The 23611-nt window shown below is 46.4% G+C and overlaps 1 protein-coding gene across 1 annotated transcript in view; it reads right to left on the bottom strand.

Moving 5' to 3' along the window:
- The window catches only part of LOC123990973 (hormonally up-regulated neu tumor-associated kinase homolog A-like), a 50709-nt gene that overhangs the window by 19505 nt on the left and 7593 nt on the right, over positions 1-23611 (bottom strand). Inside the window, exon 2 of the mRNA XM_046292042.1 lies at positions 14057-14199. Within this exon, the coding sequence (XP_046147998.1) occupies positions 14057-14199 (143 nt within the window). The remainder of the gene's footprint in view (positions 1-14056; positions 14200-23611) is intronic.

The raw sequence follows: 23611 nt of genomic DNA on the forward strand, positions 1-23611 counted from the left end.
AGTATAGTATAGTATCTGTTCTCAGTCTCCAGTATAGTATAGTATAGTACCTGTTCCCAGTCTCCAGTATGTCCAGTATAGTATAGTATAGTACCTATTCTCAGTCTCCAGTATAGTATAGTACCTATTCTCAGTCTCCAGTATGTCCAGTATAGTATAGTATAGTATCTGTTCTCAGTCTCCAGTATGTCCAGTATAGTATAGTATAGTACCTGTTCTCAGTCTTCAGTATGTCCAGTATGTCCAGTATAGTATAGTACCTGTTCTCAGTCTCCAGTATGTCTATTATAGTATAGTATAGTACCTGTTCTCAGTCTCCAGTATGTCCAGTATAGTATAGTATAGTACCTGTTCTCAGTCTCCAGTATGTCTATTATAGTATAGTATAGTACCTGTTCTCAGTCTCCAGTATGTCCAGTATAGTATAGTACCTTTTCTCAGTCTCCAGTATGTCCAGTATAGTATAGTACCTGTTCTCAGTCTCCAGTATGTCCAGTATAGTATAGTACCTGTTCTCAGTCTCCAGTATAGTATAGTACCTGTTCTCAGTCTCCAGTATAGTATATTACCTGTTCTCAGTCTCCAGTATAGTATATTATAGTACCTATTCTCAGTCTCCAGTATGTCCAGTATAGTATAGTACCTGTTCTCAGTCTCCAGTATAGTATAGTACCTGTTCTCAGTCTCCAGTATGTCCAGTATAGTATAGTACCTGTTCTCAGTCTCCAGTATAGTATAGTACCTATTCTCAGTCTCCAGTATGTCCAGTGTAGTATAGTACCTGTTCTCAGTCTCCAGTATGTCCAGTATAGTATAGTATAGTACCTGTTCTCAGTCTCCAGGATGTCCAGTATAGTATAGTATAGAATAGTATAGTATAGTATAGTACCTGTTCTCAGTCTCCATTATGTCCAGTATAGTATAGTATAGTACCTGTTCTCAGTCTCCAGTATGTCCACTATAGTATAGTATAGTACCTGTTCTCAGTCTCCAGTATGTCCAGTATAGTATAGTACCTGTTCTCAGTCTCCAGTATAGTATAGTATAGTACCTGTTCTCAGTCTCCAGTATAGTATAGTATAGTACCTGTTCTCAGTCTCTCAGTCCTCCAGTATAGTATAGTACCTGTAGTCTCCAGTATGTCCAGTATAGTATAGTATAGTACCTGTTCTCAGTCTCCAGTATGTCCAGTATAGTATAGTATAGTACCTGTTCTCAGTCTCCAGTATGTCCATTATAGTATAGTACCTGTTCTCAGTCTCCAGTATGTCCAGTCCAGTAGTATAGTACCTGTTCTCAGTCTCCAGTATGTAGTATAGTACCTCAGTTCTCCAGTATAGTATAGTACCTGTTCTCAGTCTCCAGTATGTCCAGTATAGTCTCAGTCTCCAGTACCTGTTCTCAGTCCAGTATGTCCAGTATAGTATAGTACCTGTTCTCAGTCTCCAGTATGTCCAGTATAGTATAGTACCTGTTCTCAGTCTCCAGTATAGTACCTGTTCTCAGTCTCCAGTATAGTATAGTACCTGTTCTCAGTCTCCAGTATGTCCAGTATAGTATAGTACCTGTTCTCAGTCTCCAGTATGTCCAGTATAGTACCTGTTCTCAGTCTCCAGTATGTCCAGTATAGTACCTGTTCTCAGTCTCCAGTATAGTATAGTACCTGTTCTCGGTCTCCAGTATGTCCAGTATAGTATAGTACCTGTTCTCAGTCTCCAGTATGTCCAGTATAGTCAGTACCTGTTCTCAGTGTCCAGTCAGTCTCCAGTAGTATAGTACCTGTTCTCAGTCTCCAGTATGTCCAGTATAGTATAGTACCTGTTCTCTGGTCTCCAGTATGTCCAGTATAGTATAGTACCTGTTCTCAGTCTCCAGTATGTCCAGTATATAGTACCTGTTCTCAGTCTCCAGTATCCAGTATAGTACCTGTTCTCAGTCTCTCCAGTATAGTATAGTACCTGTTCTCAGTCTCCAGTATAGTATAGTACCTGTTCTCAGTCTCCAGTACCTGTTCTCAGTCTCCAGTATAGTATAGTACCTGTTCTCAGTCTCCAGTATAGTATAGTACCTGTTCTCAGTCTCCAGTATGTCCAGTATAGTATAGTACCTGTTCTCAGTCTCCAGTATAGTATAGTATAGTACCTACCTGTTCTCAGTCTCCAGTATGTCCAGTATAGTACCTGTTCTAGTACCTGTAGTATAGTACCTGTTCTCAGTCTCCAGTATGTCCAGTATAGTACCTGTTCTGTTCCTCAGTATAGTACCTGTTCTCAGTCAGTATGTCCAGTATAGTAGTACCTGTTCTCAGTCTCCAGTATGTCCAGTATAGTACCTGTTCTCAGTCTCCAGTATGTCCAGTATAGTACCTGTTCTCAGTCTCCAGTATGTCCAGTATAGTATAGTACCTGTTCTCAGTCTCCAGTATGTCCAGTATAGTACCTGTTCTCAGTCTCCAGTATGTCCAGTATAGTACCTGTTCTCAGTCTCCAGTATAGTATAGTACCTGTTCTCAGTCTCCAGTATGTCCAGTATAGTAGTAGTATCTCCAGTACCTAGTACCTGTTCTCAGTCTCCAGTATGTACCTGTTCTCAGTCTCCAGTATAGTATAGTACCTGTTCTCAGTCTCCAGTATGTCCAGTATAGTACCTGTTCTCAGTCTCCAGTACCTGTTCTCAGTCTCCAGTATAGTATAGTACCTGTTCTCAGTCTCCAGTATCCAGTATAGTATAGTACCTGTTCTCAGTCTCCAGTATAGTATAGTACCTGTTCTCAGTCTCCAGTATGTCCAGTATAGTATAGTACCTGTTCTCAGTCTCCAGTATAGTATAGTACCTGTTCTCAGTCTCCAGTATAGTATAGTACCTGTTCTCAGTCTCCAGTATGTCCAGTATAGTACCTGTTCTCAGTCTCCAGTATAGTATAGTACCTGTTCTCAGTCTCCAGTATAGTAGTATAGTACCTGTTCTCAGTCTCCAGTATAGTATAGTACCTGTTCTCAGTCTCCAGTATGTCCAGTATAGTACCTGTTCTCAGTCTCCAGTATAGTATAGTACCTGTTCTCAGTCTCCAGTATGTCCAGTATAGTACCTGTTCTCTCCAGTATGTCTCAGTCTCCAGTATGTCCAGTATAGTACCTGTTCTCAGTCTCCAGTATGTCCAGTATAGTATAGTACCTGTTCTCAGTCTCCAGTATAGTACCTGTTCTCAGTCTCCAGTATAGTATAGTACCTGTTCTCAGTCTCCAGTATAGTACCTGTTCTCAGTCTCCAGTATTTCCAGTATAGTACCTGTTCTCAGTCTCCAGTATAGTATAGTACCTGTTCTCGGTCTCCAGTATGTCCAGTATAGTATAGTACCTGTTCTCAGTCTCCAGTATAGTATAGTACCTGTTCTCAGTCTCCAGTAGTATAGTATAGTACCTGTTCTCAGTCTCCAGTATAGTATAGTACCTGTTCTCAGTCTCCAGTATGTCCAGTATAGTATAGTACCTGTTCTCAGTCTCCAGTATAGTATAGTACCTGTTCTCAGTCTCCAGTATGTCCAGTATAGTATAGTACCTGTTCTCAGTCTCCAGTATAGTATAGTACCTGTTCTCAGTCTCCAGTATGTCCAGTATAGTATAGTACCTGTTCTCAGTCTCCAGTATAGTATAGTACCTGTTCTCAGTCTCCAGTATGTCCAGTATAGTATAGTACCTGTTCTCAGTCTCCCAGTACCTGTTCTCAGTCTCCAGTGTCCAGTATAGTATAGTACCTGTTCTCAGTCTCCAGTATAGTATAGTACCTGTTCTCAGTCTCCAGTATGTATAGTATAGTACCTGTTCTCAGTCTCCAGTATGTCCAGTATAGTATAGTACCTGTTCTCAGTCTCCAGTATAGTATAGTATAGTACCTGTTCTCAGTCTCCAGTATAGTATAGTATAGTACCTGTTCTCAGTCTCCAGTATGTCTAGTATAGTATAGTATAGTACCTGTTCTCAGTCTCCAGTATGTCCAGTATAGTATAGTACCTGTTCTCAGTCTCCAGTATGTCCAGTATGTCCAGTATAGTATAGTACCTGTTCTCAGTCTCCAGTATGTCCAGTATAGTATAGTACCTGTTCTCAGTCTCCAGTTCAGTATAGTATCAGTTCTCAGTCCAGTATGTCCAGTATAGTATAGTACCTGTTCTCAGTCTCCAGTATAGTAGTATAGTATAGTACCTGTTCTCAGTCTCCAGTATGTCCAGTATAGTACCTGTTCTCAGTCTCCAGTATGTCCAGTATAGTATAGTACCTGTTCTCAGTCTCCAGTATGTCCAGTATAGTATAGTACCTGTTCTCAGTCTCCAGTATAGTATAGTACCTGTTCTCAGTCTCCAGTATGTCCAGTATAGTATAGTACCTGTTCTCAGTCTCCAGTATGTCCAGTATAGTAGTTCTCAGTCTCCAGTATGTATAGTACCTGTTCTCAGTCAGTATGTCCAGTATAGTATAGTACCTGTTCTCAGTCTCCAGTATGTCCAGTATAGTATAGTACCTGTTCTCAGTCTCCAGTATGTCCAGTATGTCCAGTATAGTATAGTACCTGTTCTCAGTCTCCAGTATGTCCAGTATAGTATAGTACCTGTTCTCAGTCTCCAGTATGTCCAGTATAGTATAGTACCTGTTCTCAGTCTCCAGTATGTCCAGTATGTCCAGTATAGTATAGTACCTGTTCTCAGTCTCCAGTATGTCCAGTATAGTATAGTACCTGTTCTCAGTCTCCAGTATGTCCAGTATAGTACCTGTTCTCAGTCTCCAGTCCAGTATAGTACCTGTTCTCAGTCTAGTATAGTATAGTACCTGTTCTCAGTCTCCAGTATGTCCAGTATAGTATAGTACCTGTTCTCAGTCTCCAGTATGTCCAGTATAGTATAGTAGTTCTCAGTCTCCAGTATAGTATTACCTGTTCTCAGTCTCCAGTATGTCCAGTATAGTATAGTACCTGTTCTCAGTCTCCAGTATAGTATAGTACCTGTTCTCAGTCTCCAGTATGTCCAGTATAGTATAGTACCTGTTCTCAGTCTCCAGTATGTCCAGTATAGTATAGTACCTGTTCTCAGTCTCCAGTATAGTATAGTACCTGTTCTCAGTCTCCAGTATGTCCAGTATAGTATAGTACCTGTTCTCAGTCTCCAGTATAGTATAGTACCTGTTCTCAGTCTCCAGTATGTCCAGTTACCTGTTCTCAGTCTCAGTATGTCCAGTATAGTACCTGTTCTCAGTCTCCAGTATAGTATAGTACCTGTTCTCAGTCTCCAGTATGTCCAGTATAGTACCTGTTCTCAGTCTCCAGTATAGTATAGTACCTGTTCTCGGTCTCCAGTATGTCCAGTATAGTATAGTACCTGTTCTCAGTCTCCAGTATGTCCAGTATAGTATAGTACCTGTTCTCAGTCTCCAGTATAGTATAGTATGTCCAGTATAGTATAGTACCTGTTCTCAGTCTCCAGTATGTCCAGTATAGTATAGTACCTGTTCTCAGTCTCCAGTATAGTATAGTACCTGTTCTCAGTCTCCAGTATGTCCAGTATAGTATACCTGTTCTCACCTGTTCTCAGTCTCCAGTATGTCCAGTATAGTATAGTACCTGTTCTCAGTCTCCAGTATAGTAGTACCTGTTCTCAGTCTCCAGTATAGTATAGTACCTGTTCTCAGTCTCCAGTATGTCCAGTATATAGTACCTGTTCTCAGTCTCCAGTATGTCCAGTAGTAGTCTCCAGTATGTCCAGTATAGTACCTGTTCTCAGTCTCCAGTATGTCCAGTATAGTATAGTACCTGTTCTCAGTCTCCAGTATAGTATAGTACCTGTTCAGTCTCAGTCTGTTCTCAGTATGTCCAGTATAGTATAGTACCTGTTCTCAGTCTCCAGTATATCCAGTATAGTACCTGTTCTCAGTCTCCAGTATAGTATAGTACCTGTTCTCAGTCTCAGTATAGTATGTACCTGTTCTCAGTCTCCAGTATAGTATAGTACCTGTTCTCAGTCTCCAGTATAGTATAGTACCTGTTCTCAGTCTCCAGTAAGTCGAGTATAGTATAGTACCTGTTCTCAGTCTCCAGTATAGTATAGTACCTGTTCTCAGTCTCCAGTATGTATAGTACCTGTTCTCAGTCTCCAGTATGTCCAGTATAGTATAGTACCTGTTCTCAGTCTCCATAGTATCTCAGTATAGTATAGTACCTGTTCTCAGTCTCCAGTATGTCCAGTATAGTACCTGTTCTCGGTCTCCAGTATGTCCAGTATAGTACCTGTTCTCAGTCTCCAGTATGTCCAGTATAGTATAGTACCTGTTCTCAGTCTCCAGTATAGTATAGTATAGTACCTGTTCTCAGTCTCCAGTATAGTATAGTATAGTACCTGTTCTCAGTCTCCAGTATAGTATAGTACCTGTTCTCAGTCTCCAGTATGTCCAGTATAGTATAGTACCTGTTCTCAGTCTCCAGTATGTCCAGTATAGTATAGTACCTGTTCTCAGTCTCCAGTATGTCCAGTATAGTATAGTACCTGTTCTCAGTCTCCAGTATAGTATAGTACCTGTTCTCAGTCTCCAGTACCTGTTCTCAGTCTCCAGTATAGTATAGTACCTGTTCTCAGTCTCCAGTATGTCCAGTATAGTATAGTACCTGTTCTCAGTCTCCAGTATGTCCAGTATAGTATAGTACCTGTTCTCAGTCTCCAGTATAGTATAGTACCTGTTCTCGGTCTCCAGTATGTCCAGTATAGTATAGTACCTGTTCTCAGTCTCCAGTATGTCCAGTATAGTACCTGTTCTCAGTCTCCAGTATGTCCAGTATAGTATAGTACCTGTTCTCAGTCTCCAGTATCCAGTATAGTACCTGTTCTCAGTCTCCAGTACCTGTTCTGTCTCCAGTATGTCCAGTATAGTATAGTACCTGTTCTCAGTCTCCAGTATGTCCAGTATAGTACCTGTTCTCAGTCTCCAGTATGTCCAGTATAGTACCTGTTCTCAGTCTCCAGTATAGTATAGTACCTGTTCTCAGTCTCCAGTATAGTATAGTACCTGTTCTCAGTCTCCAGTATGTCCAGTATAGTATAGTACCTGTTCTCAGTCTCCAGTATAGTATAGTACCTGTTCTCGGTCTCCAGTATGTCCAGTATAGTATAGTACCTGTTCTCAGTCTCCAGTATGTCCAGTATAGTATAGTACCTGTTCTCAGTCTCCAGTATAGTATAGTACCTGTTCTCAGTCTCCAGTATGTCCAGTATAGTATAGTACCTGTTCTCAGTCTCCAGTATAGTATAGTACCTGTTCTCAGTCTCCAGTATGTCCAGTATAGTATAGTACCTGTTCTCAGTCTCCAGTATAGTATAGTACCTGTTCTCAGTCTCCAGTATAGTATAGTACCTGTTCTCAGTCTCCAGTATGTCCAGTATAGTACCTGTTCTCAGTCTCCAGTATAGTATAGTACCTGTTCTCAGTCTCCAGTATAGTATAGTACCTGTTCTCAGTCTCCAGTATGTCCAGTATAGTATAGTACCTGTTCTCAGTCTCCAGTATAGTATAGTACCTGTTCTCAGTCTCCAGTATAGTATAGTACCTGTTCTCAGTCTCCAGTATGTCCAGTATAGTATAGTACCTGTTCTCAGTCTCCAGTATGTCCAGTATAGTACCTGTTCTCGGTCTCCAGTATGTCCAGTATAGTACCTGTTCTCAGTCTCCAGTATGTCCAGTATAGTACCTGTTCTCAGTCTCCAGTATGTCCAGTATAGTACCTGTTCTCAGTCTCAGTATGTCCAGTATAGTACCTGTTCTCAGTCTCCAGTATAGTACCTGTTCTCAGTCTCCAGTATGTCCAGTATAGTACCTGTTCTCAGTCTCCAGTATGTCCAGTATAGTACCTGTTCTCAGTCTCCAGTATGTCCAGTATAGTACCTGTTCTCAGTCTCCAGTATAGTATAGTACCTGTTCTCAGTCTCCAGTATAGTATAGTATGTTCTCAGTATAGTCCAGTATAGTACCTGTTCTCAGTCTCTCCAGTATAGTATAGTACCTGTTCTCAGTCTCCAGTATAGTATATAGTTCTACAGTATCCAGTATAGTATAGTACCTGTTCTCAGTCTCCAGTATGTCCAGTATAGTATAGTACCTGTTCTCAGTCTCCAGTATGTCCAGTATAGTACCTGTTCTCAGTCTCCAGTAGTATAGTACCTGTTCTCAGTCTCCAGTATGTCCAGTATAGTACCTGTTCTCAGTCTCCAGTATAGTATAGTACCTGTTCTCAGTCTGTCCAGTATAGTATAGTACCTGTTCTCAGTCTCCAGTATAGTATAGTACCTGTTCTCAGTCTCCAGTATCAGTCCAGTATAGTATAGTACCTGTTCTCAGTCTCCAGTATGTAGTATAGTACCTGTTCTCAGTCTCCAGTAGTATAGTATAGTACCTGTTCTCAGTCTGTCCAGTATAGTATAGTACCTGTTCTCAGTCTCCAGTATAGTATAGTACCTGTTCTCAGTCTCCAGTATGTCCAGTATAGTACCTGTTCTCAGTCTCCAGTATGTCCAGTATAGTATAGTACCTGTTCTCAGTCTCCAGTATAGTATAGTACCTGTTCTCAGTCTCCAGTATAGTATAGTACCTGTTCTGTCCAGTATGTCAGTAGTATAGTACCTGTTAGTATAGTACCTGTTCTCAGTCTCCCAGTATAGTATAGTACCTGTTCTCAGTCTCCAGTATAGTATAGTACCTGTTCTCAGTCTCCAGTATGTCCAGTATAGTACCTGTTCTCAGTCTCCAGTATAGTATAGTACCTGTTCTCAGTCTCCAGTATGTCCAGTATAGTATAGTACCTGTTCTCAGTCTCCAGTATGTCCAGTATAGTACCTGTTCTCAGTCTCCAGTATGTCCAGTATAGTATAGTACCTGTTCTCAGTCTCCAGTATAGTATAGTACCTGTTCTCAGTCTCCAGTATAGTATAGTACCTGTTCTCAGTCTCCAGTATAGTATAGTACCTGTTCTCAGTCTCCAGTATAGTATAGTACCAGTATAGTATAGTACCTGTTCTCAGTCTCCAGTATGTCCAGTATAGTACCTGTTCTCAGTCTCCAGTATAGTATAGTACCTGTTCTCAGTCTCCAGTATGTCCAGTATAGTATAGTACCTGTTCTCAGTCTCCAGTATGTCCAGTATAGTACCTGTTCTCAGTCTCCAGTATAGTATAGTACCTGTTCTCAGTCTCCAGTATGTCCAGTATAGTACCTGTTCTCAGTCTCCAGTATGTCCAGTATAGTACCTGTTCTCAGTCTCCAGTATGTCCAGTATAGTACCTGTTCTCAGTCTCCAGTATGTCCAGTATAGTATAGTACCTGTTCTCAGTCTCCAGTATAGTATAGTACCTGTTCTCAGTCTCCAGTATAGTATAGTACCTGTTCTCAGTCTCCAGTATAGTATAGTACCTGTTCTCAGTCTCCAGTATGTCCAGTATAGTATAGTACCTGTTCTCAGTCTCCAGTATAGTATAGTACCTGTTCTCAGTCTCCAGTATAGTATAGTACCTGTTCTCAGTCTCCAGTATGTCCAGTATAGTATAGTACCTGTTCTCAGTCTCCAGTATAGTATAGTATAGTACCTGTTCTCAGTCTCCAGTATAGTATAGTACCTGTTCTCAGTCTCCAGTATGTCCAGTATAGTATAGTACCTGTTCTCAGTCTCCAGTATAGTATAGTACCTGTTCTGTCTCCAGTATAGTATAGTACCTGTTCTCAGTCTCCAGTATAGTATAGTACCTGTTCTCAGTCTCCAGTATGTCCAGTATAGTATAGTACCTGTTCTCAGTCTCCAGTATGTCCAGTATAGTACCTGTTCTCATCCAGTATAGTACCAGTATAGTATAGTACCTGTTCTCAGTCTCCAGTATGTCCAGTATAGTATAGTATGTCCAGTATGTCCAGTATAGTATAGTACCTGTTCTCAGTCTCCAGTATGTCTCCAGTATAGTATAGTACCTGTTCTCAGTCTCCAGTATGTCCAGTATAGTACCTGTTCTCAGTCTCCAGTATCAGTCCAGTATAGTACCTGTTCTCAGTCTCCAGTATAGTATAGTATAGTACCTGTTCTCAGTCTCCAGTATAGTATAGTACCTGTTCTCAGTCTCCAGTATAGTATAGTACCTGTTCTCAGTCTCAGTATGTCAGTCTCCATCCAGTATAGTACCTGTTCTCAGTCTCCAGTATAGTATAGTACCTGTTCTCAGTCTCCAGTATGTCCAGTATAGTATAGTACCTGTTCTCAGTCTCCAGTATGTCCAGTATAGTACCTGTTCTCAGTTCCAGTATGTATAGTATAGTACCTGTTCTCAGTCTCCAGTATGTCCAGTATAGTATAGTACCTGTTCTCAGTCTCCAGTACCTGTTCTCAGTCTCCAGTATAGTATAGTACCTGTTCTCAGTCTCCAGTATAGTATAGTACCTGTTCTCAGTCTCCAGTATAGTATAGTACCTGTTCTCAGTCTCCAGTATAGTATAGTACCTGTTCTCAGTCTCCAGTATGTCCAGTATAGTATAGTACCTGTTCTCAGTCTCCAGTATAGTATAGTACCTGTTCTCAGTCTCCAGTATGTCCAGTATAGTACCTGTTCTCGGTCTCCAGTATGTCCAGTATAGTATAGTACCTGTTCTCAGTCTCCAGTATAGTATAGTACCTGTTCTCAGTCTCCAGTATGTCCAGTATAGTATAGTACCTGTTCTCAGTCTCCAGTATGTCCAGTATAGTACCTGTTCTCAGTCTCCAGTATGTCCAGTATAGTACCTGTTCTCAGTCTCCAGTATAGTATAGTACCTGTTCTCGGTCTCCAGTATGTCCAGTATAGTATAGTACCTGTTCTCAGTCTCCAGTATGTCCAGTATAGTAGTACCTGTTCTCAGTTCTCAGTATAGTATAGTCCTGTCTCAGTCTCCAGTATAGTATAGTACCTGTTCTCAGTCTCCAGTATGTCCAGTATAGTATAGTACCTGTTCTCAGTCTCCAGTATAGTATAGTACCTGTTCTCAGTCTCTCAGTACCTGTTCTCAGTCCAGTCCAGTATAGTATAGTACCTGTTCTCAGTCTCCAGTATGTCCAGTATAGTATAGTACCTGTTCTCAGTCTCCAGTATAGTATAGTACCTGTTCTCGGTCTCCAGTATGTCCAGTATAGTATAGTACCTGTTCTCAGTCTCCAGTATGTCCAGTATAGTATAGTACCTGTTCTCAGTCTCCAGTATAGTATAGTACCTGTTCTCAGTCTCCAGTATGTCCAGTATAGTACCTGTTCTCAGTCTCCAGTATGTCCAGTATAGTATAGTATCAGTCCAGTATAGTATAGTACCTGTTCTCAGTCTCCAGTATAGTATAGTACCTGTTCTCAGTCTCCAGTATGTCCAGTATAGTATAGTACCTGTTCTCAGTCTCCAGTATAGTATAGTACCTGTTCTCAGTCTCCAGTATAGTATAGTACCTGTTCTCAGTCTCCAGTATGTCTCCAGTATGTATAGTATAGTACCTGTTCTCAGTCTCCAGTATGTCCAGTATAGTATAGTACCTGTTCTCAGTCTCCAGTATAGTATAGTACCTGTTCTCAGTCTCCAGTATAGTATAGTACCTGTTCTCAGTCTCCAGTATAGTATAGTACCTGTTCTCAGTCTCCAGTATGTCCAGTATAGTATAGTACCTGTTCTCAGTCTCCAGTATGTCCAGTATAGTACCTGTTCTCGGTCTCCAGTATGTCCAGTATAGTACCTGTTCTCAGTCTCTAGTATAGTACCTGTTCTCAGTCTCCAGTATGTCCAGTATAGTATAGTACCTGTTCTCAGTCCAGTATGTCCAGTACCTGTTCTCAGTCTCCAGTATAGTATAGTACCTGTTCTCAGTCTCCAGTATAGTATAGTACCTGTTCTCAGTCTCCAGTATGTCCAGTATAGTATAGTACCTGTTCTCAGTCTCCAGTATAGTATAGTACCTGTTCTCAGTCTCCAGTATGTCAGTCTCCAGTATAGTATAGTACCTGTTCTAGTACCTGTTCTCAGTCCAGTATAGTATAGTACCTGTTCTCAGTCTCCAGTATAGTACCTGTTCTCAGTCTCCAGTATGTAGTATAGTACCTGTTCTCAGTCTCCAGTATAGTATAGTACCTGTTCTCAGTCTCCAGTATAGTATAGTACCTGTTCTCAGTCTCCAGTATGTCCAGTATAGTATAGTACCTGTTCTCAGTCTCCAGTATGTCCAGTATAGTATAGTACCTGTTCTCAGTCTCCAGTATGTCCAGTATAGTACCTGTTCTCAGTCTCCAGTATGTCCAGTATAGTACCTGTTCTCAGTCTCCAGTATGTCCAGTATAGTACCTGTTCTCAGTCTCCAGTATGTCCAGTATAGTACCTGTTCTCAGTCTCCAGTATAGTATAGTACCTGTTCTCAGTCTCCAGTATAGTATAGTACCTGTTCTCAGTCTCCAGTATGTCCAGTATAGTATAGTACCTGTTCTCAGTCTCCAGTATAGTATAGTACCTGTTCTCAGTCTCCAGTATAATATAGTACCTGTTCTCAGTCTCCAGTATTTCCAGTATAGTATAGTACCTGTTCTCAGTCTCCAGTATAGTATAGTACCTGTTCTCGGTCTCCAGTATGTCCAGTATAGTACCTGTTCTCAGTCTCCAGTATGTCCAGTATAGTACCTGTTCTCAGTCTCCAGTATGTCCAGTATAGTACCTGTTCTCAGTCTCCAGTATGTCCAGTATAGTACCTGTTCTCAGTCTCCAGTATGTCCAGTATAGTACCTGTTCTCAGTCTCCAGTATAGTATAGTACCTGTTCTCAGTCTCCAGTATAGTATAGTACCTGTTCTCAGTCTCCAGTATGTCCAGTATAGTATAGTACCTGTTCTCAGTCTCCAGTATAGTATAGTACCTGTTCTCGGTCTCCAGTATGTCCAGTATAGTATAGTACCTGTTCTCAGTCTCCAGTATAGTATAGTACCTGTTCTCAGTCTCCAGTATGTCCAGTATAGTACCTGTTCTCAGTCTCCAGTATAGTATAGTACCTGTTCTCAGTCTCCAGTATGTCCAGTATAGTATAGTACCTGTACCTAGTATAGTCTGTTCAGTCTCCAGTATGTCCAGTATAGTACCTGTTCTAGTCAGTCTCCAGTATAGTATAGTACCTGTTCTCAGTCTCCAGTATGTCCAGTATAGTACCTGTTCTCAGTCTCCAGTATAGTATAGTACCTGTTCTCAGTCTCCAGTATGTCTATTATAGTATAGTATAGTACCTGTTCTCAGTCTCCAGTATGTCCAGTATAGTATAGTACCTGTTCTCAGTCTCCAGTATGTCCAGTATAGTAGTACCTGTTCTCAGTCTCCAGTATGTAGTCCAGTATGTCCAGTATAGTACCTGTTCTCAGTCTCCAGTATAGTATAGTACCTGTTCTCAGTCTCCAGTATGTCCAGTATAGTACCTGTTCTCAGTCTCCAGTATAGTATAGTACCTGTTCTCAGTCTCCAGTATGTCCAGTATAGTATAGTACCTGTTCTCAGTCTCCAGTATAGTATAGTACCTGTTCTCAGTCTCCAGTATAATATAGTACCTGTTCTCAGTCTCCAGTATGTCCAGTATAGTATAGTACCTGTTCTCAGTCTCCAGTATGTCCAGTATAGTATAGTATAGTATAGTATAGTATAGTACCTGTTCTCAGTCTCCAGTATGTCCAGTATAGTATAGTACCTGTTCTCAGTCTCCAGTATAGTATAGTATAGTATAGTATAGTACCTGTTCTCAGTCTCCAGTATGTCCAGTATAGTATAGTACCTGTTCTCAGTCTCCAGTATAGTATAGTACCTGTTCTCAGTCTCCAGTATAGTATAGTACCTGTTCTCAGTCTCCAGTATGTCCAGTATAGTATAGTACCTGTTCTCAGTCTCCAGTATAGTATAGTACCTGTTCTCAGTCTCCAGTATAGTATAGTACCTGTTCTCAGTCTCCAGTATGTCCAGTATAGTATAGTACCTGTTCTCAGTCTCCAGTATGTCCAGTATAGTATAGTACCTGTTCTCAGTCTCCAGTATGTCCAGCAGCTGGGTGATGTTGGGATGTCTGATCATCTGTTGGATTTGACCTTCTCTCCGGAGGTTCTTAGTCACGTAAGAGTCCTTCTTCGCCTTCCTCTTATCGATCACCTTTACCGCGACCTGGGACAGGATGGAGGTGGGGGGGAGTGAGAAAAAAATACACAAATCAGTCTAGATTCTGGCTGCGTTTCAAACTCATTAAAGACACTCTCTCCTACCCTCGCCTCTTGCCCTTGGGGGAATCCCCGCGGCCATATTTGTCGTCGGTCCAAATGATTAGCCAGGCAAGGGAAGTTTGCAACGTAAGCCCCTCAGCTGTTTGCGAGTGTACAATTATGTTCACTTCGGGGCCTGAAACGCCATATAATTCAATTCGCAATGATTGTACCTCCGCTAAGAAGAGTCAGCCAAAACTTGAACCCTCAACGACAATATGGAGGAGTCGACATACAAGTGTAAGTAAAAACGAATGTAAATAAGTTAGAAATTGTGCAGCGAATGAAGACACAAGGACATCATGTTAAAGTATGTTTTTGTTTAGTTAGCTTCTGAAAATTGTAGAAATGAAACATTTTCCTTCTTCAGAACTTCCAGCTAGGCAGGCTAACGTTAGTTAGCTAATTCATTTGCTAGCTATCATAAAGTAGGCAGGCTAACGTTAGTTAGCTAATTCATTTGATAGCTATCATACAGTAGGCATCTATTAATAATTATATATTTAATATAAGTAGACATGCAATTATAATTGGCTGTAGATGTAACGGATGTGAAACAGCTAGCTTAGTTAGCGGAGGTGCGCACTAAATAGCGTTTCAATCGGTGACATCACTTGCTCTGAGACCTTGAAGTAGTAGTTCCCCTTGCTCTGCAAGGGCCTCGGCTTTTGTGGAGTGATGGTTAACGATGCTTCGAGGGTGTCTGTTGTTGATGTGTGCAGAGGGTCCCTGGTTCGCGCCCGGGTATGGGCGAGGGGACGGTCTAAAGTTATACTGTTACATTGGTGCCGTGACCCGGATCACTGGTTGCTGCGGAAAAGGAGGTGGTCAAAAGGGGGTTGAGTGTAACGGATGTAAAACAGCTAGCTTAGTTAGCGGAGGTGCGCACTAAATAGCGTTTCAATCGGTGACATCACTTGCTCTGAGACCTTGGTTCGAGCCCGGGTATGGGCGAGGGGACGGTCTAAAGTTATACTGTTACATAGAACAAGTGAAACATTTCCGGCCAAGGGCGGTCCATTTAAAATGAATTCTCGTCAGACGTCATGATTCGTCATCAGAAGTATCCACTTAATATCAGGGATGAGGGGAGAGGGTGTGTCTTTTAAGGACAGCCCGACCTCGCCACTCTCTGAGACAGCTCGACCACGCCACTCTCTGAGGCAGTCCGACCTCGCCACTCTCTGAGACAGCCCGACCTCGCCACTCTCTGAGGCAGCCTGACCTCGCCACTCTCTGAGACAGCCCGACCTCGCCACTCTCTGAGACAGCCCGACCTCGCCACTCTCTGAGACAGCCCGACTTCACCACTCTCTGAGACAGCCCGACCTCGCCACTCTCTGAGACAGCCCGACTTCGCCACTCTCTGAGACAGCCCGACCTCGCCACTCTCTGAGGCAGTCCGACCTCGCCACTCCCTGAGACAGCCCGACCTCGCCACTCTCTGAGGCAGCCCGACCTCGCCACTCTCTGAGGCAGTCCGACCTCATCTGTCCCCACTCCCTGTATATAGTAACCTGTCCAGGTCTGTCTCCATACCATCCTGTATATAGTAACCTGTCCTGGCCTGTCTCCATACCATCCTGTATATAGTAGCCTGTCCTGGTCTGTCTCCACTTCCTGTATATAGTAACCTGTCCTGGTCTGTCTCCACTTCCCGTATATAGTAACCTGTCCGGGTCTGTCTCCATACCATCCTGTATATAGTAACCTGTCCTGGTCTGTCTCCACTCCCTGTATATAGTAACCTGTCCTAGTCTGTCTCCACTTCCTGTATATAGTAACCTGTCCTGGTCTGTCTCCACTTCCTGTATATAGTAACCTGTCCTGGTCTGTCTCCATACCATCCTGTATATAGTAACCTGTCCTGGTCTGTCTCCACTTCTTGTATATAGTAACCTGTCCTGGTCTGTCTCCACTTCCTGTATATAGTAACCTGTCCTGGTCTGTCTCCACTTCCTGTATATAGTAACCTGTCCTGGTCTGACTCCACTTCCTGTATATAGTAACCTGTCCTGGTCTGTCTCCACTTCCTGTATATAGTAACCTGTCCTGGTCTGACTCCACTTCCTGTATATAGTAACCTGTCCTGGTCTGTCTCCACTTCCTGTATATAGTAACCTGTCCTGGTCTGTCTCCATACCATCCTGTATATAGTAACCTGTCCTGGTCTGTCTCCACTTCCTGATTAGCCCAGTGGCCACGCAACACACACACACACACACACACACACACACACACACACACACACACACACACACACACACACACACACACACACACACACACACACACACACACACACACACACACACACACACACACACACACACACACACACGGACCTGCACAAATGTAGACTCTATGCCACAGGCCTAATGAGGTCTTTCTCAGTTAATTACAACAAACAATCCCACTACCTCCACTACCTCCCACTGTCTCATTCCCACTACCTCCACTACCTCCCACTGTCTCATTCCCACTACCTCCCACTGTCTCAATCCCACTACCTCCCACTGTCTCATTCCCACTACCTCCCACTGTCTCATTCCCACTACCTCCCACTGTCTCATTCCCACTACCTCCCACTGTCTCATTCCCACTACCTCCCACTGTCAAAACCCCACTACCTCCCACTGTCTCATTCCCACTACCTCCACTACCTCCCACTGTCAAAACCCCACTACCTCTCACTGTCTCAATCCCACTATCTCCACTACCTCCCACTGTCTCATTCCCACTACCTCCACTACCTCCCACTGTCTCAATCCCACTACCTCCCACTACCTCCACTACCTCCCACTGTCTCATTCCCACTACCTCCACTACCTCCCACTATCTCAATCCCACTACCTCCCACTACCTCCACTACCTCCCACTGTCTCATTCCCACTACCTCCCACTGTTTCATTCCCACTACCTCCACTGTTTCATTCCCACTACCTCCCACTGTCTCATTCCCACTACCTCCACTACCTCCCACTGTCTCATTCCCACTACCTCCACTACCTCCCACTGTCTCATTCCCACTACCTCCCACTGTCTCAATCCCACTACCTCCCACTGTCTCATTCCCACTACCTCCCACTGTCTCATTCCCACTACCTCCCACTGTCTCATTCCCACTACCTCCACTACCTCCCACTATCAAAACCCCACTACCTCCCACTGTCTCATTCCCACTACCTCCCACTGTCTCATTCCCACTACCTCCCACTGTCTCATTCCCACTACCTCCCACTGTCTCAATCCCACTACCTCCACTACCTCCCACTGTCTCAATGCCACTATCTCCACTCCCTCCCACTGTCTCAATCCCACTACCTCCACTACCTCCCACTGTCTCAATCCCACTACCTCCACTACCTCCCACTGTCTCAATCCCACTACCTCCCACTGTCTCAATGCCACTACCTCCACTACCTCCCACTGTCTCAATGCCACTACCTCCACTACCTCCCACTGTCTCAATCCCACTACCTCCACTACCTCCCACTGTCTCAATCCCACTACCTCCCACTGTCTCAATCCCACTACCTCCCACTGTCTCAATCCCACTACCTCCCACTGTCTCAATCCCACTACCTCCACTACCTCCCACTATCTCAATCCCACTACCTCCACTACCTCCCACTGTCTCAATCCCACTACCTCCACTACCTCCCACTGTCTCAATCCCACTACCTCCACTACCTCCCACTATCTCAATCCCACTACCTCCACTACCTCCCACTGTCTCAATCCCACTACCTCCACTACCTCCCACTGTCTCATTCCCCTCCTCACTGTCTCATTCCACACCTCCACTACCTCCCACTGTCACTGTCTCATTCCCACTACCTCCACTACCTCCCACTGTCAAACCCCCACAACTTCCCACTGTCAAAACCCCACTACTTCCCACTGTCTCAATCCCACTACCTCCACTACCTCCCACTGTCTCATTCCCACTACCTCCCACTGTCTCAATCCCACTACCTCCCATTGTCTCATTCCCACTACCTCCCACTGTCTAAATCCCACTACCCCCCCTACAACTCACACTGTCTCAATCACACTACCTCCCACTGTCTCAATCCCACTACCTCCCACTGTCTCATTCCCACTACCTCCCACTGTCTCATTCCCACTACCTCCCATTGTCTCATTCCCACTACCTCCCACTGTCTCAATCCCACTACCTCCACTACCTCCCACTGTCTCATTCCCACTACCTCCCACTGTCTCAATCCCACTACCTCCACTACCTCCCACTGTCTCATTCCCACTACCTCCCACTGTCTCAATCCCACTACCTCCACTAACTCCCACTGTCTCAATCCCCACTACCTCCCACTGTCTCAATCCCACTACCTCCCACTACCTCCACTTCCTCCCACTGTCTCAATGCCACTACCTCCACTACCTCCCACTGCCTCATTCCTACTACCTCCACTACCTCCCACTGTCTCAATCCCACTACCTCCCACTACCTCCACTTCCTCCCACTGTCTCAATGCCACTACCTCCACTACCTCCCACTGCCTCATTCCTACTACCTCCACTACCTCCCACTGTCTCATTCCCACTACCTCCCACTGTCTCAATCCCACTACCTCCCACTGTCTCATTCCTACTACCTCCACTACCTCCCACTGTCTCATTCCCACTACCTCCACTACCTCCCACTGTCTCATTCCCACTACCTCCCACTGTCTCATTCCCACTACCTCCCACTACCTCCACTACCTCCCACTGTCTCATTCCCACTACCTCTCACTGTCTCATTCCCACTACCTCCACTACCTCCCACTGTCTCAATCCCACTACCTCCACTACCTCCCACTGTCTCATTCCCACTACCTCCCACTGTCTCAATCCCACTACCTCCCACTGTCTCATTCCCACTACCTCTCACTGTCTCATTCCCACTACCTCCACTACCTCCCACTATCTCAATCCCACTACCTCCCACTGTCTCAATGCCACTACCTCCACTACCTCCCACTGTCTCAATGCCACTATCTCCACTCCCTCCCACTGTCTCAATCCCACTACCTCCACTACCTCCCACTGTCTCAATCCCACTACCTCCACTACCTCCCACTGTCTCAATGCCACTACCTCCACTACCTCCCACTGTCTCATTCCCACTACCTCTCACTGTCTCAATCCCACTACCTCCACTACCTCCCACTGTCTCAATGCCACTACCTCCACTACCTCCCACTGTCTCAATCCCACTACCTCCACTACCTCCCACTGTCTCAATCCCACTACCTCCCACTGTCTCAATCCCACTACCTCCCACTGTCTCAATCCCACTACCTCCCACTGTCTCAATCCCACTACCTCCACTACCTCCCACTATCTCAATCCCACTACCTCCACTACCTCCCACTGTCTCAATCCCACTACCTCCACTACCTCCCACTGTCTCAATCCCACTACCTCCACTACCTCCCACTGTCTCAATCCCACTACCTCCACTACCTCCCACTGTCTCATTCCCACTACCTCTCACTGTCTCAATCCCACTACCTCCACTACCTCCCACTGTCTCAATCCCACTACCTCCACTACCTCCCACTGTCAAAACCCCACTACCTCCCACTGTCTCATTCCCACTACCTCCACTACCTCCCACTGTCAAAACTCCACTACTTCCCACTGTCTCAATCCCACTACCTCCACTACCTCCCACTGTCTCATTCCCACTACCTCCCACTGTCTCAATCCCACTACCTCCCATTGTCTCATTCCCACTACCTCCACTACCTCCCACTGTCTCAATCCCACTACCTCCACTACCTCCCACTGTCTCATACCCACTACCTCCCACTGTCTCAATCCCACTACCTCCCACTGTCTCAATCCCACTACCTCCACTACCTCCCACTGTCTCATTCCCACTACCTCCCACTGTCTCAATCCCACTACCTCCCACTGTCTCATTCCCACTACTTCCCACTGTCTCATTCCCACTACCTCTCACTGTCTCATTCCCACTACCTCCACTACCTCCCACTGTCAAAACCCCACTACCTCCACTACCTCCCACTGTCTCATTCCCACTACCTCCACTACCTCCCACTGTCAAAACCCCACTACCTCCCACTGTCTCAATCCCACTACCTCCACTACCTCCCACTGTCTCAATCCCACTACATCCACTACCTCCCACTGTCTCAATCCCACTACCTCCCACTGTCTCAATCCCACTACCTCCACTACCTCATTCCCACAACCTCCACTACCTCCCACTGTCTCAATCCCACTACCTCCCACTGTCTCAATCCCACTACCTCCCACTGTCTCAATCCCACTACCTCCACTACCTCCCACTGTCTCCTCCCTCCTCGCCTCCCACCTCTCCTCCCACCTCTCCTCTCTCCTCCCCTCGCTCTACCCCACCTCTCTCCTCCCCTCCCACCTCGCTCCACCCACCTCTCCTCTCTCCTCCCCTCGCTCCACCCCACCTCTCTCCTCCCCTCCCACCTCACTCCACCCCACCTCTCTCCTCCCCTCCCACCTCGCTCCACCCCACCTCTCTCCTCCCCTCCCACCTCGCTCCACCCACCTCTCCTCTCTCCTCCCCTCGCTCCACCCCACCTCTCTCCTCCCCTCCCACCTCGCTCCACCCCACCTCTCTCCTCCCCTCCCACCTCGCTCCACCCCAACTCTCTCCCACCTCGATCCACCCCACCTCTCTCCTCCCCTCCCATCTCGCTCCACCCCATCATCTCTCCCCTCCCACCTCGCTCCACCCCACCTCTCTCCCTCCCACTCTCTCCTCCCCCTCCCCTCCCACCTCGCTCCACCCCACCTCTCCCCCCTCCCACCTCTCTCCCCCCTCCCCTCCCACCTCGCTCCACCCCACCTCCCTCTCCTCCCCCTCCCCTCCCCCTCACCTCCACTCCCACCTCTCCTCCCTCTCTCCTCCCCTCCCCTCCCACCTCTCTCCTCCCCCTCGCTCCACCCCACCTCTCCCCCCTCCCTCCCTCTCTCCTCCCCTCCCACCTCGCTCCACCCCACCTCTCTCCTCCTCTCCCCTCCCTCCTCGCTCCACCCCACCTCTCCCCCCCACCTCTCTCCTCCCCTCCCCTCCCACCTCGCTCCACCCCACCTCTCTCCCCCTCCCACCTCTCTCCTCCCCTCCCCTCCCACCTCGCTCCACCCCACCTCTCTCCTCCCCTCCCCTCCCACCTCGCTCCACCCCACCTCTCCCTCCCCTCGCTCCACCCCACCTCTTTCCCCCCTCCCACCTCTCTCCTCCCCTCCCCTCCCACCTCGCTCCACCCCACCTCTCTCCCCCTCCCACCTCTCCCCCTCCCCTCCCACCTCGCTCCACCCCACCTCTCTCCTCCCCTCCCCTCCCACCTCGCTCCACCCCACCTCTCTCCTCCCCCGCTCCCCTCCCCCCCACCTCTCTCCCCCTCCCCCACCTCTCTCCTCCCCTCCCCTCCCTCCTCGCTCCACCCCACCTCTCCCCTCCCCTCCCCTCCCTCCTCGCTCCACCCCACCTCTCTCCTCCCCTCCCCTCCCTCCTCGCTCCACCCCACCCCCTCCCTCCCCTCCCACCTCCTCCACCCCCCTCCTCCTCCCCTCCTCCCACCCTCCACCCCACCTCTCTCCTCCCTCCCCTCCCACCTCGCTCCACCGCCCTCTCTCCTCCCCTCCCCTCCCTCCCACCTCGCTCCACCCCACCTCTCTCCTCCCCTCCCCTCCCTCCTCGCTCCACCCCACCTCTCTCCTCCCCTCCCCTCCCTCCTCGCTCCACCGCACCTCTCTCCTCCCCTCCCCTCCCACCTCGCTCCACCCCACCTCTCTCCTCCCCTCCCCTCCCACCTCGCTCCACCCCACCTCTCTCCTCCCCTCCCTCCTCTCTGACTGTTATTGCCAAATGTTTGCATCATCCACACAAAGAGAACGAGGGGAGGAGGGGGAAATGGAGAGGAGCTTTCTCTCTCTCTGCTCTCCTCAGCAACAGAGTGAAAAGGGGTACAGGGAAGGGGGGGGTCTAATTCAAGTCACACACACACAGGTATATCACATCACAGTCCCGAGCTGATGGAATCACTATGAAACACAAACACCTTTTATCAAAGACATAATTTAATATGTAAGTACCGCAATGTGTATATAAAATGAAGAGAGAGAGAGAGAGAGAGAGAGAGAGAGAGAGAGAGAGAGAGAGAGAGAGAGAGAGAGAGAGAGAGAGAGAGAGAGAGAGAGAGAGAGAGAGAGAGAGAGAGAGAGAGAGACAGAGAGACAGAGAGAGAGACAGAGAGACACAGAGAGACAGAGAGAGACAGACACAGAGACACAGAGACAGAGAGACAGAGACACAGAGACACAGAGACAGAGAGACAGAGAGAGAGACAGAGAGACACAGAGACAGAGAGACAGAGAGACAGAGAGACAGAGAGAGAGAGAGAGACAGAGAGAGAGAGAGACAGAGAGAGAGAGAGAGAGAGACAGAGAGACAGAGAGACAGAGACAGAGAGAGAGAGACAGAGACAGAGACAGAGACAGAGAGAGACACAGAGAGACAGAGAGAGACAGAGACAGAGACAGAGACAGAGACAGAGACAGAGAGAGAGAGACAGAGAGACAGAGAGAGACAGAGAGAGAGACAGAGACAGAGAGAGACAGAGAGAGACAGAGACAGAGACAGAGACAGAGACAGAGACAGAGAGAGACAGAGAGACAGAGAGACAGAGAGACAGAGAGACAGAGAGAGACAGAGAGAGAGAGAGAGACAGAGAGACAGAGAGACAGAGACAGAGACAGAGACAGAGAGAGACAGAGAGACAGAGAGACAGAGACAGAGAGACAGAGACAGAGACAGAGAGACAGAGACAGAGACAGAGACAGAGAGACAGAGAGACCTAAATGCAGAGACAGAACCTGACACCCTCAGCACAGAGAGACAGGGGGACAAACAGAGAGAGAGACTGCTAAATGCCAGAGACACCCTCAGCACTGACAAACACCTACCTGAAGGTAGCACAGAGACCTCCAGAGAGAGAGAGAGAGAGGAGACAGAGACAGCATTCCCTCCCCCATATGCCCCCCGAAGGCACAACTACGACAACATAACCAACAAAAACGGGCCACAACTCCTGCAGCTCTGTTGCATGCTGGGTATGTACATAGTCAATGGTAGGCTTCGAGGGGACTCCTATGGTAGGTACACCTACAGCTCATCTCTTGGCAGTAGTACTGTAGACTACTTTATCACTGACCTCAACCCAGAGTCTCTCAGAGCGTTCACAGTCAGCCCACTGACACCCCTATCAGACCACAGCAAAATCACAGAGCAATACTCAATCATG

The sequence above is a fragment of the Oncorhynchus gorbuscha genome, linkage group LG02, assembly GCF_021184085.1.
Source record: "Oncorhynchus gorbuscha isolate QuinsamMale2020 ecotype Even-year linkage group LG02, OgorEven_v1.0, whole genome shotgun sequence".
In the NCBI taxonomy this organism is placed as follows: Eukaryota; Metazoa; Chordata; class Actinopteri; order Salmoniformes; family Salmonidae; genus Oncorhynchus; species Oncorhynchus gorbuscha.